We start from the raw sequence: 12,932 nt of genomic DNA on the forward strand, positions 1-12,932 counted from the left end.
TAAAACTTTTTCACAGGCCTGATTGCTGCAACACCTGTAGAAATATCTTAAATATAACCTATCTGACAACATGAAGTATAATAAAAATTCATGTTAGCAACATGTTATGCTCTGCTCTAGAGGTGAGAGCCATTATGCCCAAAGGAGAGAGCATGGAAAAAAAATTGTGAACTTTCCCAGGTAGGACCGACCAATCCAAATTAACCCAAGAATGCATCAAAAACCCATCCAGGAGATCACAAAGGAAACCAGAACAACATTTAACACGGCAGGCCTCACTTACCTTAATACATGTCAATAACCTTGATTTAACAATAACAAAGAGACTGGCCAAAAACTGGCATCCATGGTAGAGTTCCAAGGCCACAACCACTGCTGGCTAAAGAACCAACATTATACCTACAATCAAACATGGCGGCGGTAGTGTGATTGCCTGGAGCTGCTTTGTTGCTTCAGAACCTGGACCACTTGCCATAATCGATGGAATCATGATTCTGTTCTCTGTCAAAAAATACCAAATGGGAATGCCTGGCCATCTGTTTTGGACCTTAAACTCATGTGCCCTTAATTTATGCAGCAGAACAAAGATCAGAACAAAGCAAAGGTTGCTGAGTGGCTTAGTCAAAGTCTAAACCTAAGTCTGATTGAGATGCTGTGCTATGTACTTAAACAGGCGGTTCATGCTTAAAAGCCCCCCAGTATGCCTGTAATAATACAGTTGTGAAAAGAAATTCCTCTACAGTGTTGTACAAGATTCCTAAATGCTTGATGACAGTTGCCTTCGCCAAGGGTGACACAACTGATTAGATTTTCAAAAAACTTACAACTAGTTATTAGGTAAGTGGTAATTACATTTTTACATAGTGCCAGGTTGGTTTGGCTATCTATTTTTCCTTAAAAAGTGAAAATATGGCTTGAAAACTGCATTTTGTACTTAAGCAGCTTATTTTTGTCTGATAATAAAGCTTCTTTGATGATCTTAAACATTGTATATGTGACAAAAAGCAAAAAAAAATAAGAAATTTGTATGGCGCAAATTTTCACAGCACTGAGGTTCTCAGTAAGTTGGAATATTAGCATTTCTTTAATTTATTTTGTTTCGTAGAAAAGTAGAATAATACAGGACAGCATTGACAGTTATGTTTAATACAGGAATTATTTGTTGTGGCTGACACAATCACATGGAGGACTGGCAACTTGACAGTTGCCTAGCAGACATTATGGGGAAGCCAGAAATCAACTTCTTTCATCGCTATAGAAGTTGGCTGTTTGTAGAGTGCTGTTTTCATTCATATTAATAGAAAGTTAAGTGGAAGGAAAAAATAAAGTTGCAAAAGATCCATAGGCAACAGGAATAACTGCAGCCCTAAAATGATTGGGAGGCAAATCCCATTTAAGAGTTAGGAGATGTTGACTGCAGCTGGATTCAGTGCTTCACCAAACACACACGTATCCAGGACATGAGTTACAACTATCCACTCCTGAACCAGAGACAACTTCAGAAATGTTTTACCTAGGCTAAAGACAAAAATGACTGGACTGTTGCTCAGGGATCCAAAGTCCTCTTTTCAGGTCAAAGTCAGTTTTTCATTTTTATTTAAATAAAGTCTGGAGAAGGAGTGGAGTGGCACAAAATTCAAGTTGCTTGAGGTCCAGAATGACGTTTCCTCAGTCAGTGTTGTTTTGTGGAGCTATGTCATCTGCTGGTGTGGGTTCACTGTATTCTATCAAGACCTCCATGCTTCCTTCTGCTGACAAGCCTTTATGGAGATGCTGTTTTCATTTTCCAGCAGGACTTGGGTTTTGACCACAAGGCCATTAGTACCAATATCTGCTTTAATAAATATGTTATCACTGTGCTTGATTAGCAACAAACAGGTCTGACAGAACCCTCACAGAGAATCTATGGGGTGTTGTCAAGAGGAACACGAGACACACCAGACCCAACAATGCTGACAAGCTGAAGGTCACTGTTAAAGCAATGTGGGCTTTCTGAACAACTCAGCAGAACCGCAAGCTGATCACCTCCATGACACCCTGGGCTAGTGCAGTAATTCATGCAAAAGGAGCCCTCACCAAATATTGAGTACACATACTGTATGGTACATGGACATACTTTTCAGTAATACAGCATTTATGTGTTCAGATTTGCTAAAAAACAGAATTTGGGGTTTTGACCAGCTGTTAGCCATAATTATGAAGATTAACAGAAATATATAGTTGAAATGCATCCCTCTGTGTATAATGATTGTATATAATTAAACCGAATCGGTGAAAGAAATGAACTTTTTTATAATATTGCCATTTATGTAGCTGTGAGCAGCAGAAAGATCGACTACATTGTGCTGCAGGAGAAAGGCCTGAATGAGCATGTTATCAATTTTAATTAATTCATAACCTGCTTATTTTTAGGAATTAATTACATCTGGTGTTATTTATTTGAATGAATAGTCTTGCTACTTTATGTAAAGAGCATGCCTGCATTGACTATTTATTTTTGTATGAAATCTAGAATTATAGAGGAGCATTTAAAACCTAACAACATCCATGTCAATGTCCTTAATTCGGCATTACTTGTCAGAGCCAGAATGGCTTCATCCTCGTATTGTTCGAATGTCTCTCCTTACCGCCCACTTCCTCCTCTCATCTTTTCATTCACCTCTCTGTTTTGTCATCGCTTCATTTCAGATGCAGTTCATGCTTCTGTTCAGTCGACAAGGAAAGCTCCGGCTGCAGAAATGGTACGTGCCCCTGTCTGATAAGGAGAAGAAGAAGATCACCAGAGAGCTGGTGCAGACCATCCTGGCTCGGAAGCCCAAAATGTGCAGCTTTCTGGAGTGGAGAGACCTAAAGATTGTATATAAGAGGTGGGTTGTTATTGGGCTTTTTTATAAGCAAAATCTTTCCTGGTGAAACGCCTCCAAGACTAAAAATGAATCGACTTATCAGTTAAATATTAGGTCCAGGGAATCAGGAAACACTGTTAGCAATGAGATAAAACCATCATGAAAAGACTACAGGTTGGAGGAGCATCAATTTTCCTTCATTATATATCCTGTTGCTGTGGCAACAGAAAAGCAGGCAGGCTATTGGCGAGACGTAGGTTTATTTAAAACCTCTAGTTAAATAATGGGATCAGTTATGTCTCTTGAGGCTGCAGTGAAATCTAGGATGATATGCAGCTTTATTCTCTGCCATTTATAATGTGAAAAGTTGCTCTGAACCAAAACCAAAAAGGTTTTAAAGCTATATACTTTACTAATCAAAAATGCTTCAGATGTTCAGAACCCTGCAGAAGTATTCATACCTCTCTGGCTCTATCACATTTTGTGACATTATAACAAGTGGGATAATAAGTGATCCAACCAAGACAAAATAGAGCAGAACTGTGATGTGGGAGGAAAATAATTCATGGCTTTCAACATTTGTGGTACCACCTTTTGCTGCGGTTACAGCAAGGTCCTTCAGGGTATGTCTACAGCTTTGCACAGAGACAGCAGTTTTTGCCCCTACTTACCAAAATAGCTCAAGCTCAGTCTCATTGGATGGAGAATGTCTATAAACACCAGGTTTTAAGCCTTGCCTCAGATTCTCATGGGATTTACATCTGGACCTGAATATGCATGGTGTGAATTAAAGGGGGAAAGGGGTTTGACCCCATCTAAGTAAGGCTTAAGCTGCCCTAAAAGGCTAGAAAGTATAAAACAGTTAAACTATCCATGTTACCTGTATTTATACATTTTCTATAAAGCTAATATAAATGTGTGTGGTAAAGTACCTAAGGTGGACTGTACCAGGCATAATACCTTCTGTTTCTTTAACCTTCACAGCTGTCATGCTATGTTTGCATTTAAGGGCATCTAACGGACTCCTCGCTGCGAAATGCAGAATAATCATCAATGATAAGTTTTGTTTAGAAAAGCATCCTGCTTTTAATATGCATGTGGCTTAGCGTGATTTGCATTGTGATCATTTGCAAAAGAGAGAAAGACTGAAGTTCACAAGGAAAAAACCTAAAGAGTTGAATCAGTAACTGGGAACCGATAACAATACAAGTGGGCAACACCTTTATTTTTGTTTTAAACCAACTCTGCACACCATTTGTCCCCTAACCCCCTCCGGCTGCAAGGGATCAGCTGACCAGCTCCTTTATTAGCCAATCATCACATGCTTAAAGAGCCTTTGGGATTATCAGGGATAAAGAACTGTAGCAGGGGCTTAACGGATTCAGCATCCTGTTCTGGCTTCTGGCTTTTTAATGAACACTGCACACGATAAGCAGCCATTTTTAATAATAACTGAGAACTCCTCTGTCAGCAGCTTTTAGGTTAAAAGGGAAACCATACTGTATATCACTTAACGATCCTGTCTATGTAACACATGCAGTCAGCTCTCCTGGCTCCCACTGTGTCTGGTAGACATGGGACCTTTTACCATTACACACGGTCCCCACCCCTCTGTAAGCTTCAGCATCTCAGCCACTAAAGCTGTACATCAGACATGCACATTAATTGCAGTTACAGTTGATCCAACTAGCTAAATATATGATCAATATGAAGACTGTGAAGGTCTGACACTTGAAATAAGATATCTTACTAAATATTGCATCCAAATAGTCCTTTACAATTGCTAAATTATAAGGCTGAAACAATTAATCACATTAATCGGTTATTGAAATAATTGTCAACTTATTTAGTATTCGAATAATTGTTAACTGGAGTATACAGATGCTAAAACATGCCATTGGCTGAAAGAACAACCCACTAAGATAAAATATATATATATATATTGCATTTGAGATGAAAAACCTTCTTTGTCCGCTCTATCCAGAACTCCTCAAGTGACATAGCTTTAGTTTCACCTGGTTCAAATTCTGTAAAATAGCTCCTACTATCCACCTTTTGCTATCCAATTATTAAATGATTAATCGAAAAAATAGTCGACAGATTAATTGCAAGATAAACGTAAGTTGCAGCCCTACAATATTGCACACCCTGGTATACCAATGATGACTGCGATTTAATATGTTGTGTAGTTGTACTTTTTATTGTAAAATATGCTTATTTGAACGCTTTGTGTTCTTGTTGTGTTGCAGATACGCCAGTCTGTATTTCTGCTGTGCCATAGAGAACCAGGACAATGAGCTCATCACACTGGAAATCATCCACAGATACGTGGAGCTGCTCGATAAATACTTTGGCAGTGTGGGTTCGGACTTCTAGCTCAGTTTCCATTAATGTTTCATTTTTCCGCCAACCACCTGTTGAGCCCAGTCTCAAACTACTACAACATATATTGTGTATATTTACTTTTCCAGGTTTGTGAGCTTGACATTATTTTCAACTTTGAGAAGGCCTACTTCATTCTGGATGAATTCCTGCTGGGTGGGGAGGCTCAGGAGACGTCCAAGAAGAATGTTCTGAAGGCCATCGAGCAGGCTGACCTGCTGCAGGAGGTAAGACTTCTAATGCAGTCACAATAATTATACGTTTTATTTCATTTTCTTTTCATTTTGAATCTGTCTTCCAAGAAGCACACACTTATCATTTTTCACATCAGCGACAAATAAAATGCAAACCTGCATTTTTTACATCAGTGTGCCATTGCTGCATTTTAATAATGGTTCATTTGGTGATAACTTTGGTTATTAATGGTTACAGTATAGATTTCTGCATAGTACTACTAGGTCTTAGGAAAAAGAATAATAACAGGTCTTGTACCTAAATAAAGATAAACTCCTTTTAAATTTTTTGGGCTTTTGCTTAGACTTGAAGCTACATGTGGAATGTTTGTCATTTGAGTAAAATTAACAGGTGAATCTAAAGCATTTAAGCACAAATGTGGAAGAATTTGAACTTGAAAGGTTTTCAAACAGAAAAAAATGTCTAGTAAGCAGATGAAAGTGTGTTTCCAAAGTTTACGTTGGCACCTACGTCAGTGTACGTTAGCAGTTCTGGCATTTCAATTATTTATTCTGTCTAAAAAAAATAATTAATGGCAGGATTAATAGTACAAATCATCAAGTAATGGTCGATAAAAGCCACCCTGTGTTTATCAGGTTTTTCTCCAGACCATGAAATTAAGCAAATAAAATGAATTAACCTTTCATTGCAGTAGCATAATCGTATACTGAAGATTATGAAATCCTTCCAATAATTTCAGTTAATTTATTCAGGAGGGAAAAAACAGGGTTGAACACCATTTGTTTTTACCAAATCATGGATCCACGGTTATTACTACATCTGCTTTTGTAATTTTCTACAACTTTGTTTTCCAAATAGCATGGCACATGTTGGAACACACACAGAGAGAGAGAGGGAGAGAGAGAGGGGGGTATTTGACCATTCCTGTTTGCACCATCTCTAGATTGTCTAGAGTCCAGGGTTCCTATCGTATGCTTTCTTCTCAGCCAACAGGTTTTCAGTAGGAAATTAACATTATGACCATTTTAGTCTTAGAACAGTGATGACAATGGAAGAAGGTCTCTTTTGTGTTTGTTGAGCCATTTCTGTCTTGATTTGACGGCCCATATTCAGTTTACTGGTTGACTTGTGTTTTAAAATGTCCTGGTATTTCCAACAGCACATGGCCCACAGCATCACAGATCCTCCCCCATGCTTAATTAAGGGCATGACATGCTTTCCACATATTTTCAACCACGTTATGTTCAAACACGTATGTGTTGCTGAAAACCCCAGTTTTGGTCTTATTGGCCCAAAGTGCACCCGATAATGTTTTTCTCAGTCCTTTATTTTCTCCTCTTGATGTTTTCTTGTTGCAGTAAACTGGGTGTAACCTTTACTGAATAACTGTTGAATAATTATCTTAAAACTTTAGACCAGAATGACACTATCATCTACCTGGTCTGGGTTAGGTTTTTGCTTGTTGTTTCTTGAATATTTTCAGATTTTATTTTTTTATTTTGCTTGTCATGCTCTTCATTGTACTTTGTGTATCGTGTGTTTAGGTCTCTTGAGCTTGATTGCAACTGACATGTTTCTCTCTTTGCTTGTGTATTCTTTGCTGTTGCAATTTGCAGAATATAGACTTTCAGATGCGTCTGTTTGCAGGTACAGTTTGTTAAACCCCATGTAGGCCGTCCTGTAGTCTTAGATGAGTAGCTTTAGATAGACTATATCCAGCAGAATTAACACATCAGCAATGGCAATGTTTCAGAATTGGATTGTGACATAAAAATGAGAGTTTCTGGTGTGTTTTCTGCTTTATACTGACCTCATAGTAAAGCTCATATGTCTAATAGAGCCACAGTTTTTAAAGGGCAAATATCATCATAGTTTCAGACACAAAAAAACCCTACAAATTTAAAAAATAAAATTTCTTTTTGCAGATTTTTCAAAGCAGGGATTTAATTCATTTTAAAACACCTTTTTATACACAAAAAATCTTTTGGAGCCATGCCCCTTTAACACAGAAATGTAAACATGGATGCCGACGCGTTGTTTAGAACTGCAGAGCACAGCTGCTTATTTTTCTAAACAGAAAACAGATTGTTATGTTGAAAAGAAGACTTTTCTAACAGCAAAGGATGTGTCACTTCTTGTTTCCGACACAAACAGCTTTTGGGTGAGTGCTCTTACTTTCCCCATAGATTGTCTGTGCAGCAAAATTGAGTGGACTTTGTGAAAGTGGAGAGGAAAGACTTCTACTCACCTGCCAAAAAAGGTCTCTCTGTTAAAAGCATTTGTTGTCCCTGTATTTTGAAAAAAAATGAAATCTTGGCTTCAAGGGAAGGAACAGCCTAAGGCTAAGAGACAATGACGCCACAAAATCTATGCTAGGTATCTAACAGAAAACTCTAGTAGGTAGGCACCCAGGCTATTGAGGCTATTGGTTGTGTCTTTTGCAAGCATAAAGTTTCTCAGTTTCCCAACAGTCCTTCTGCATGTCTACCATCAATGATTAGCTGCAGCAGCGACCAGAGCTTTTAGACTTGTCTTTCGGACACCACTACCTACAGAGTATGAATGGCATGACAGACTGTGCTTGGAATACCATTCTGACAGATGCATGACAGCAGTGCAGCTAAACCCTGACAAGAAAAACACAGTCTGATTATGTTGTAAATAAAAAAAAGAGATGTTTAGCTCATTCCATTCACTGCCGTGTGTTTTAAACAATCACGGGATAACTTGCTAATAGAAGTCGTTTGGGTAAATGGCAGATCTATTTGCACCCCTGATGGTCAGAAACAGAGTAGCAATGGAGGTCTTCCTGAATGCTGCCAGAATTACAATTTTCTTGATCAGACAGACTTGGCTCATCTCAGAGCACTTTTGAATCCTTAGGTAGGTTTGTCAGTATGTTTCAAGCAACAGCTTCTCAGGCACTACTTTCTGTTCCCCACTAGATAAATCACCTAATAAATCTTTACTTTATGAACATGGGTTTGAGCAGGAGAGTTTGCGATCACTAGTTTTGTCTCTGGCGACCATGGTATTATGCAGTGGTCGTGGAGTTCAGTGTTGTGTACCTAAAGTCATCACTCTTCAGCAAGTTTTGGCTAAGTTCTTTGCTGCGTCGTGCTTGGGTTTCTGTTTTAAAAAAGAGAAATCTGAGCACAACGGTGTAACAGGTGCATGGACCGGTGTTTAAAAAACAATTCTCTACATATTTCCCTGAACACAACTGAAAAGGAAAACTTTTGAACATGATGATATATGCTTTTTAAAGGTCAACTCTAGCATGAATCAGCTTTTGTTCACATGTTTAGAGGGCGCCAGTAGATTAACATCCATAGTAGTTCTGGGATGAAAGCTTCAGAAATTACTACACCATAACTGAAAGTGGAGATTCTCAGGCATCCAGGTTATGTTTGATCTAATTACTGACCACCAAACAATGCCACTTCACCACAATAAAGGATATGTATATTTTGCAAAAACAATGGGAAAATCTGTGTTTGGTCAATTATTTCTTTGTTGTAGCAATTCTTGGCAAAGAACCTAATACTGTTGGAAAGTCTGTTAATTTCCTTTTACATGGTACTGCATGCGTAAGCTGAATCCATTTTTAGGACGGGTTTTATAAGTGTAAATTTGCCAGATCTGAAACAGCTAATTCTGCTTTGACTTTTGTTCAGTTTTGTTTAGTTGACTGGATAATTGAACTTTGAATAAATAGGACATACTGGTAATTTAACATTTTATTCATTTAACAAGCAGGAGTCTCAGTGGTATGTGGGAGAACTGTACACAACCACAAAAGCCTGGCATCTCCTCCGTATGCTAGTCACCAGCTTGGTCACACACTGCTGTGGCGTGGCACCCCATTCTTCAACCAGCATTTGTGGAAAGACAACCAGTTTGGTTGTGGTTGCCACTCTGAGATGAAGAGCACGCCAGAATTGATCCCTCCAGTGTTCAATGTGGTTAAGGCCAGAACTGCAGGGATTTCATTCCATCCTCTTCAACCTTAAATCCTGCACGCCTTGTTGCTGCGGCACAGTTGCGTCAGACAGATCCAGCTGGCAGTCGATTAATAAATTGACAATAAGTTGTGGATGTTTATGCACAACAGTAGAAGCGCTCATGGATGCACAAAACAAGACACGATTTGCCAAAAATATATCAAACAGTGCTTGATATTTGTCTCTGGTCACCTTTGGTTGTGGGAGCTCTTAATCACTTAATCAGTCAATGCACCTGTTACATCAAACAACCAGAGACCACCGATTCAAGCTTACAAACAGAAATGTTCTTTCAGTGATGATATGGAATTGCTAATGTTGCAGTATTTTTATGTCAATATCTGTATGCATTGAGGTTGCCTCCTGGTATGACAAGCCTTGTTTTTTAAGTGAGGGAGATGTCATCTCACAACATCACATTGCCTCTACCATAAGCTGTTTGGCACTGCCAGGAAGGATTTCGCAAGTTTCTTTTTTCATAACCCACATACTCAACTCTGCTGCTCAACCCACAAATTCATTTTCGTTATTGATGTGGTGCCATTTAGGGTGAAATAAACAGGCTTTCCAACTTTATAAGGTTTATTGCCAAGAAGCATTGTTACAACAAAGAAACGGTTGGTAAAACCCAGTTTACCATAAACCTAATCAGTCAGGCAGCAGGCTGAGGGGTTTGCTGCATTTCCTTTCTCAACATTTGGTGAGATAGTGCTCCAAAAGGCCACAGCTAATGAGTGCTTGGCAGGGAAATCAGGCCACTGCTGACAAGCCCATTAATATCTACCAGAGAAAAGTAGTGTTATGTAGAGAGAACACTGGGATGTTGTTTTTTTCTCTGTGCACAGTGACAAGAGCTACAAAGGTTTGGCTTTTGCTGACAAAGTGTACAGCTTGGGAACAATATGTTACTGGTTTAAAATATGCTGAGAATACAACAACAATTATGCAGACCCAAAATCTAAGGATCATCCTAAACATCAGCCTGGTGGACTGCTCATAAATAAAGATGTCTATGTTTAGTATTTTTAACCATTCTGCCTCATTGTGAAAAAATTGTAAATCTGAGCTGAAAACTTGGGGCATCAAAGTGTAAATCCTTTCATGTTACCAAACTATGAACCTGCATGAACCCAAAGTGAAATGGTTAGGTTATGTATTCATGGATCCAGTGTTAGAGAAGCTAAATGAGTTCCATCATAATTATCTGCGAGGCAGTTGCTGCCCAGCAAAGTCCAAAATGCCAGAGCACACAATGTGAAGCAGTCTGTGTATTTACTGACGGCTGGGCTGTCTGTGCACAGACTGCACTCTGATCCTTAGAGGGTTATGGTAAGTTTTTCGTGAGCTTTTTCCCTTTTTGTGTATAAATCATTAAGATGATGTCTGACATTAGAAAAGGTGGAGTAAAAACAAGATGTCTATTTTAAACTCACCACAAGAGTAGAAAAAATTGATTGGCTCAATTCTGTATTTATAGAGCCAGAGTGAAGACTGGGGAAGTTTGCCAAATGAGGAGATCTTGTAAGGTCTATACGTGCCTCCATCCATTTAATTGGTAACTAGACTGTTAAAGTCAGTCAGTCAGCATGGGTTTTTGCAGCTCCGCGTGGCGTGATCCTCCACCTGCATGTGTTTCAATCAGTCTGGCTATCTCTTAAGTCGGAGCGAAACATAGATCATCAGCACTGAAGGAGTTGTAGCTGGCATGAACCCTGCTATGAATGTTTAATTTGTCCATGTACACATGCAATCCTGCTGACAGGTAGTATAATCCAACACTCTTGAAAATCAGATATAGTGGAATGTTAAAAAAATAATATAAATGTTGTTTTCACATTTCAGTAGCATTATAAATGACTATGCTGCCTGTGTCTAGACTCTAGACTTAGGTTAGTGATTTTTTGAACAGTGACACAATATTTACTTATTTTTTTATGAGATATTTTGATTTGGACCCAGATTGACCATTTTAGTTTTGCTCCTCAAAATCTATCTAATTAAGCTGTAAAATTAAAAAGGTGACCACATTCTATTTCTTTACTTTCTTTAATTTCATGATGACATCAAAACTAACGGTGTCCCTCATTTCTTGCTGACCTTTCAAAGGAATCTGTGGCTCTCACCTATTTTTACACCTTCTAAACCAATATATTCCTGAAACAGAAAGTCATACTTTCAACCATAAATAATGAACTTTGGTGCATTCAAGCTGGGTGGCAGGCGAGGTTAAAGGGCTTGGTGTACTAAATCCTGGTGGCATTATCTGATTTTGAGGACATGGAATGTCACTTTACTGCTGGGTAAAGAGCTAGAACTGATGTGTAAGGCTGAGCAGTACCAGATAGAAATAGTTAGTCTCCCCTCTATGGACAGCTTTGGCTACTCCAGGAGGGTGGCTGGTGGGTGTGGGGATACTCGCCAGCACCCAGCTGAGTGCCTCAGTTTTGGATTTTCCAGTCAACGAGAGAGTTGCCTCTTTGTGCCTTGGTTTGCAACAAGGAAAGTTCTGACTGTTGTCTGTGCTTTATGCATTGAACTGCAGTTCAGACTACCCAACCTTCTTAGGGTCTCTGGGTGGTGTCCTGGAAGGGATGCTATCTGGGGATTCTGGGGTGCTCCTGGGGGACTTCATTGCCCATGTAGGCAACAATGGTGTTACTTTGAGAGCTGTGATGGCGAAAAACGCCCTGCCTGAGTTCCTTTTTGAGCTGTGTTTTGTTAATGGACTTCTGTGCCCATAACAAACAACATGTTTGAGGATATGGACATGCCTTTCATGTCGGCAACCAGAGGACCCACTAGTGGACACCATTGGTAATAGAAACCGTCAGCCTAAAAGAAAGAGGGAAAGAGAAAGACTTTTGGTCGATCTCAGGGAACTTCTGGAAAAGTATTTGGCGACTTAGAAAGGGGAAACAGGGACCTTCCCAAGCCTGGGGCGTTGGCTTCAGACCCAGGCTTTGGATATTGTCAGGCGGTAGAAGGTGCACTTTGAGGATCTCCTCAAACGCATAACAATGTCCTTCATGAAGGAGCCAGAGTCTGAAGACTCAGAAGAAGGCGATTCCGTCACTGTGACAAAGACTGCCAAAATACTAAAAATGCTTCCCAGTGTGCCAGGTGTAGATGAGAGACAGCCCCAAAACATCTGGACATTGTGGGGCTATCATGGTTGACAAACCTCTTCAATGCCGCAAATCTTGGATTTGTCCTAGCCATTTCACACTATACCAAATCTTTACTGTCGTAAAGCTGCTAAACGGGTCATTGGGGTATGGGTGTTACAGGAGCATGGGGTGCTCGGGAATGCCTTTAACTGCCTCAGTTTAGCGTTGAGCTTGCTCTCGGTGCAAGTTGGGCTCCACCTTGTCCTCTGTCCTGTTTGTGGTGTTCATGAAGATGATCAAGATATAGAGGTGGAGAGGACTGTCTGGTTTGGGAACGTCAGGGTCTCTTCATGGCTTTTTCCAGATGATGTGGTTTTGTTGGTCTTTTCAAAACATGC

At 39.5% G+C, this 12,932-nt stretch overlaps 1 protein-coding gene across 10 annotated transcripts in view; it reads left to right on the top strand.

Annotated features, from left to right (window-relative positions):
• Nucleotides 1–2,688: 2,688 nt before the first annotated feature.
• LOC124873907 (AP-1 complex subunit sigma-2) overlaps nucleotides 2,689–12,932 on the top strand; it is a 33,431-nt gene continuing 23,187 nt past the window's right edge. For 6 of the 10 annotated variants that reach the window (XM_047374946.1, XM_047374952.1, XM_047374953.1 and 3 more), the window contains exons 1-3: nucleotides 2,689–2,867; nucleotides 5,096–5,204; nucleotides 5,318–5,455. In XM_047374946.1, coding sequence (XP_047230902.1) covers nucleotides 2,689–2,867; nucleotides 5,096–5,204; nucleotides 5,318–5,455 — 426 coding nt within the window. Of the gene's footprint in view, nucleotides 2,868–5,095; nucleotides 5,205–5,317; nucleotides 5,456–7,039; nucleotides 7,071–12,932 lie in introns of all 10 variants that reach the window. The other 4 variants (XM_047374951.1, XM_047374947.1, XM_047374950.1 and 1 more) reach the window with 1 other exon arrangement.

This window comes from Girardinichthys multiradiatus, chromosome 9 (genome assembly GCF_021462225.1).
Source record: "Girardinichthys multiradiatus isolate DD_20200921_A chromosome 9, DD_fGirMul_XY1, whole genome shotgun sequence".
Taxonomy (NCBI): Eukaryota; Metazoa; Chordata; class Actinopteri; order Cyprinodontiformes; family Goodeidae; genus Girardinichthys; species Girardinichthys multiradiatus.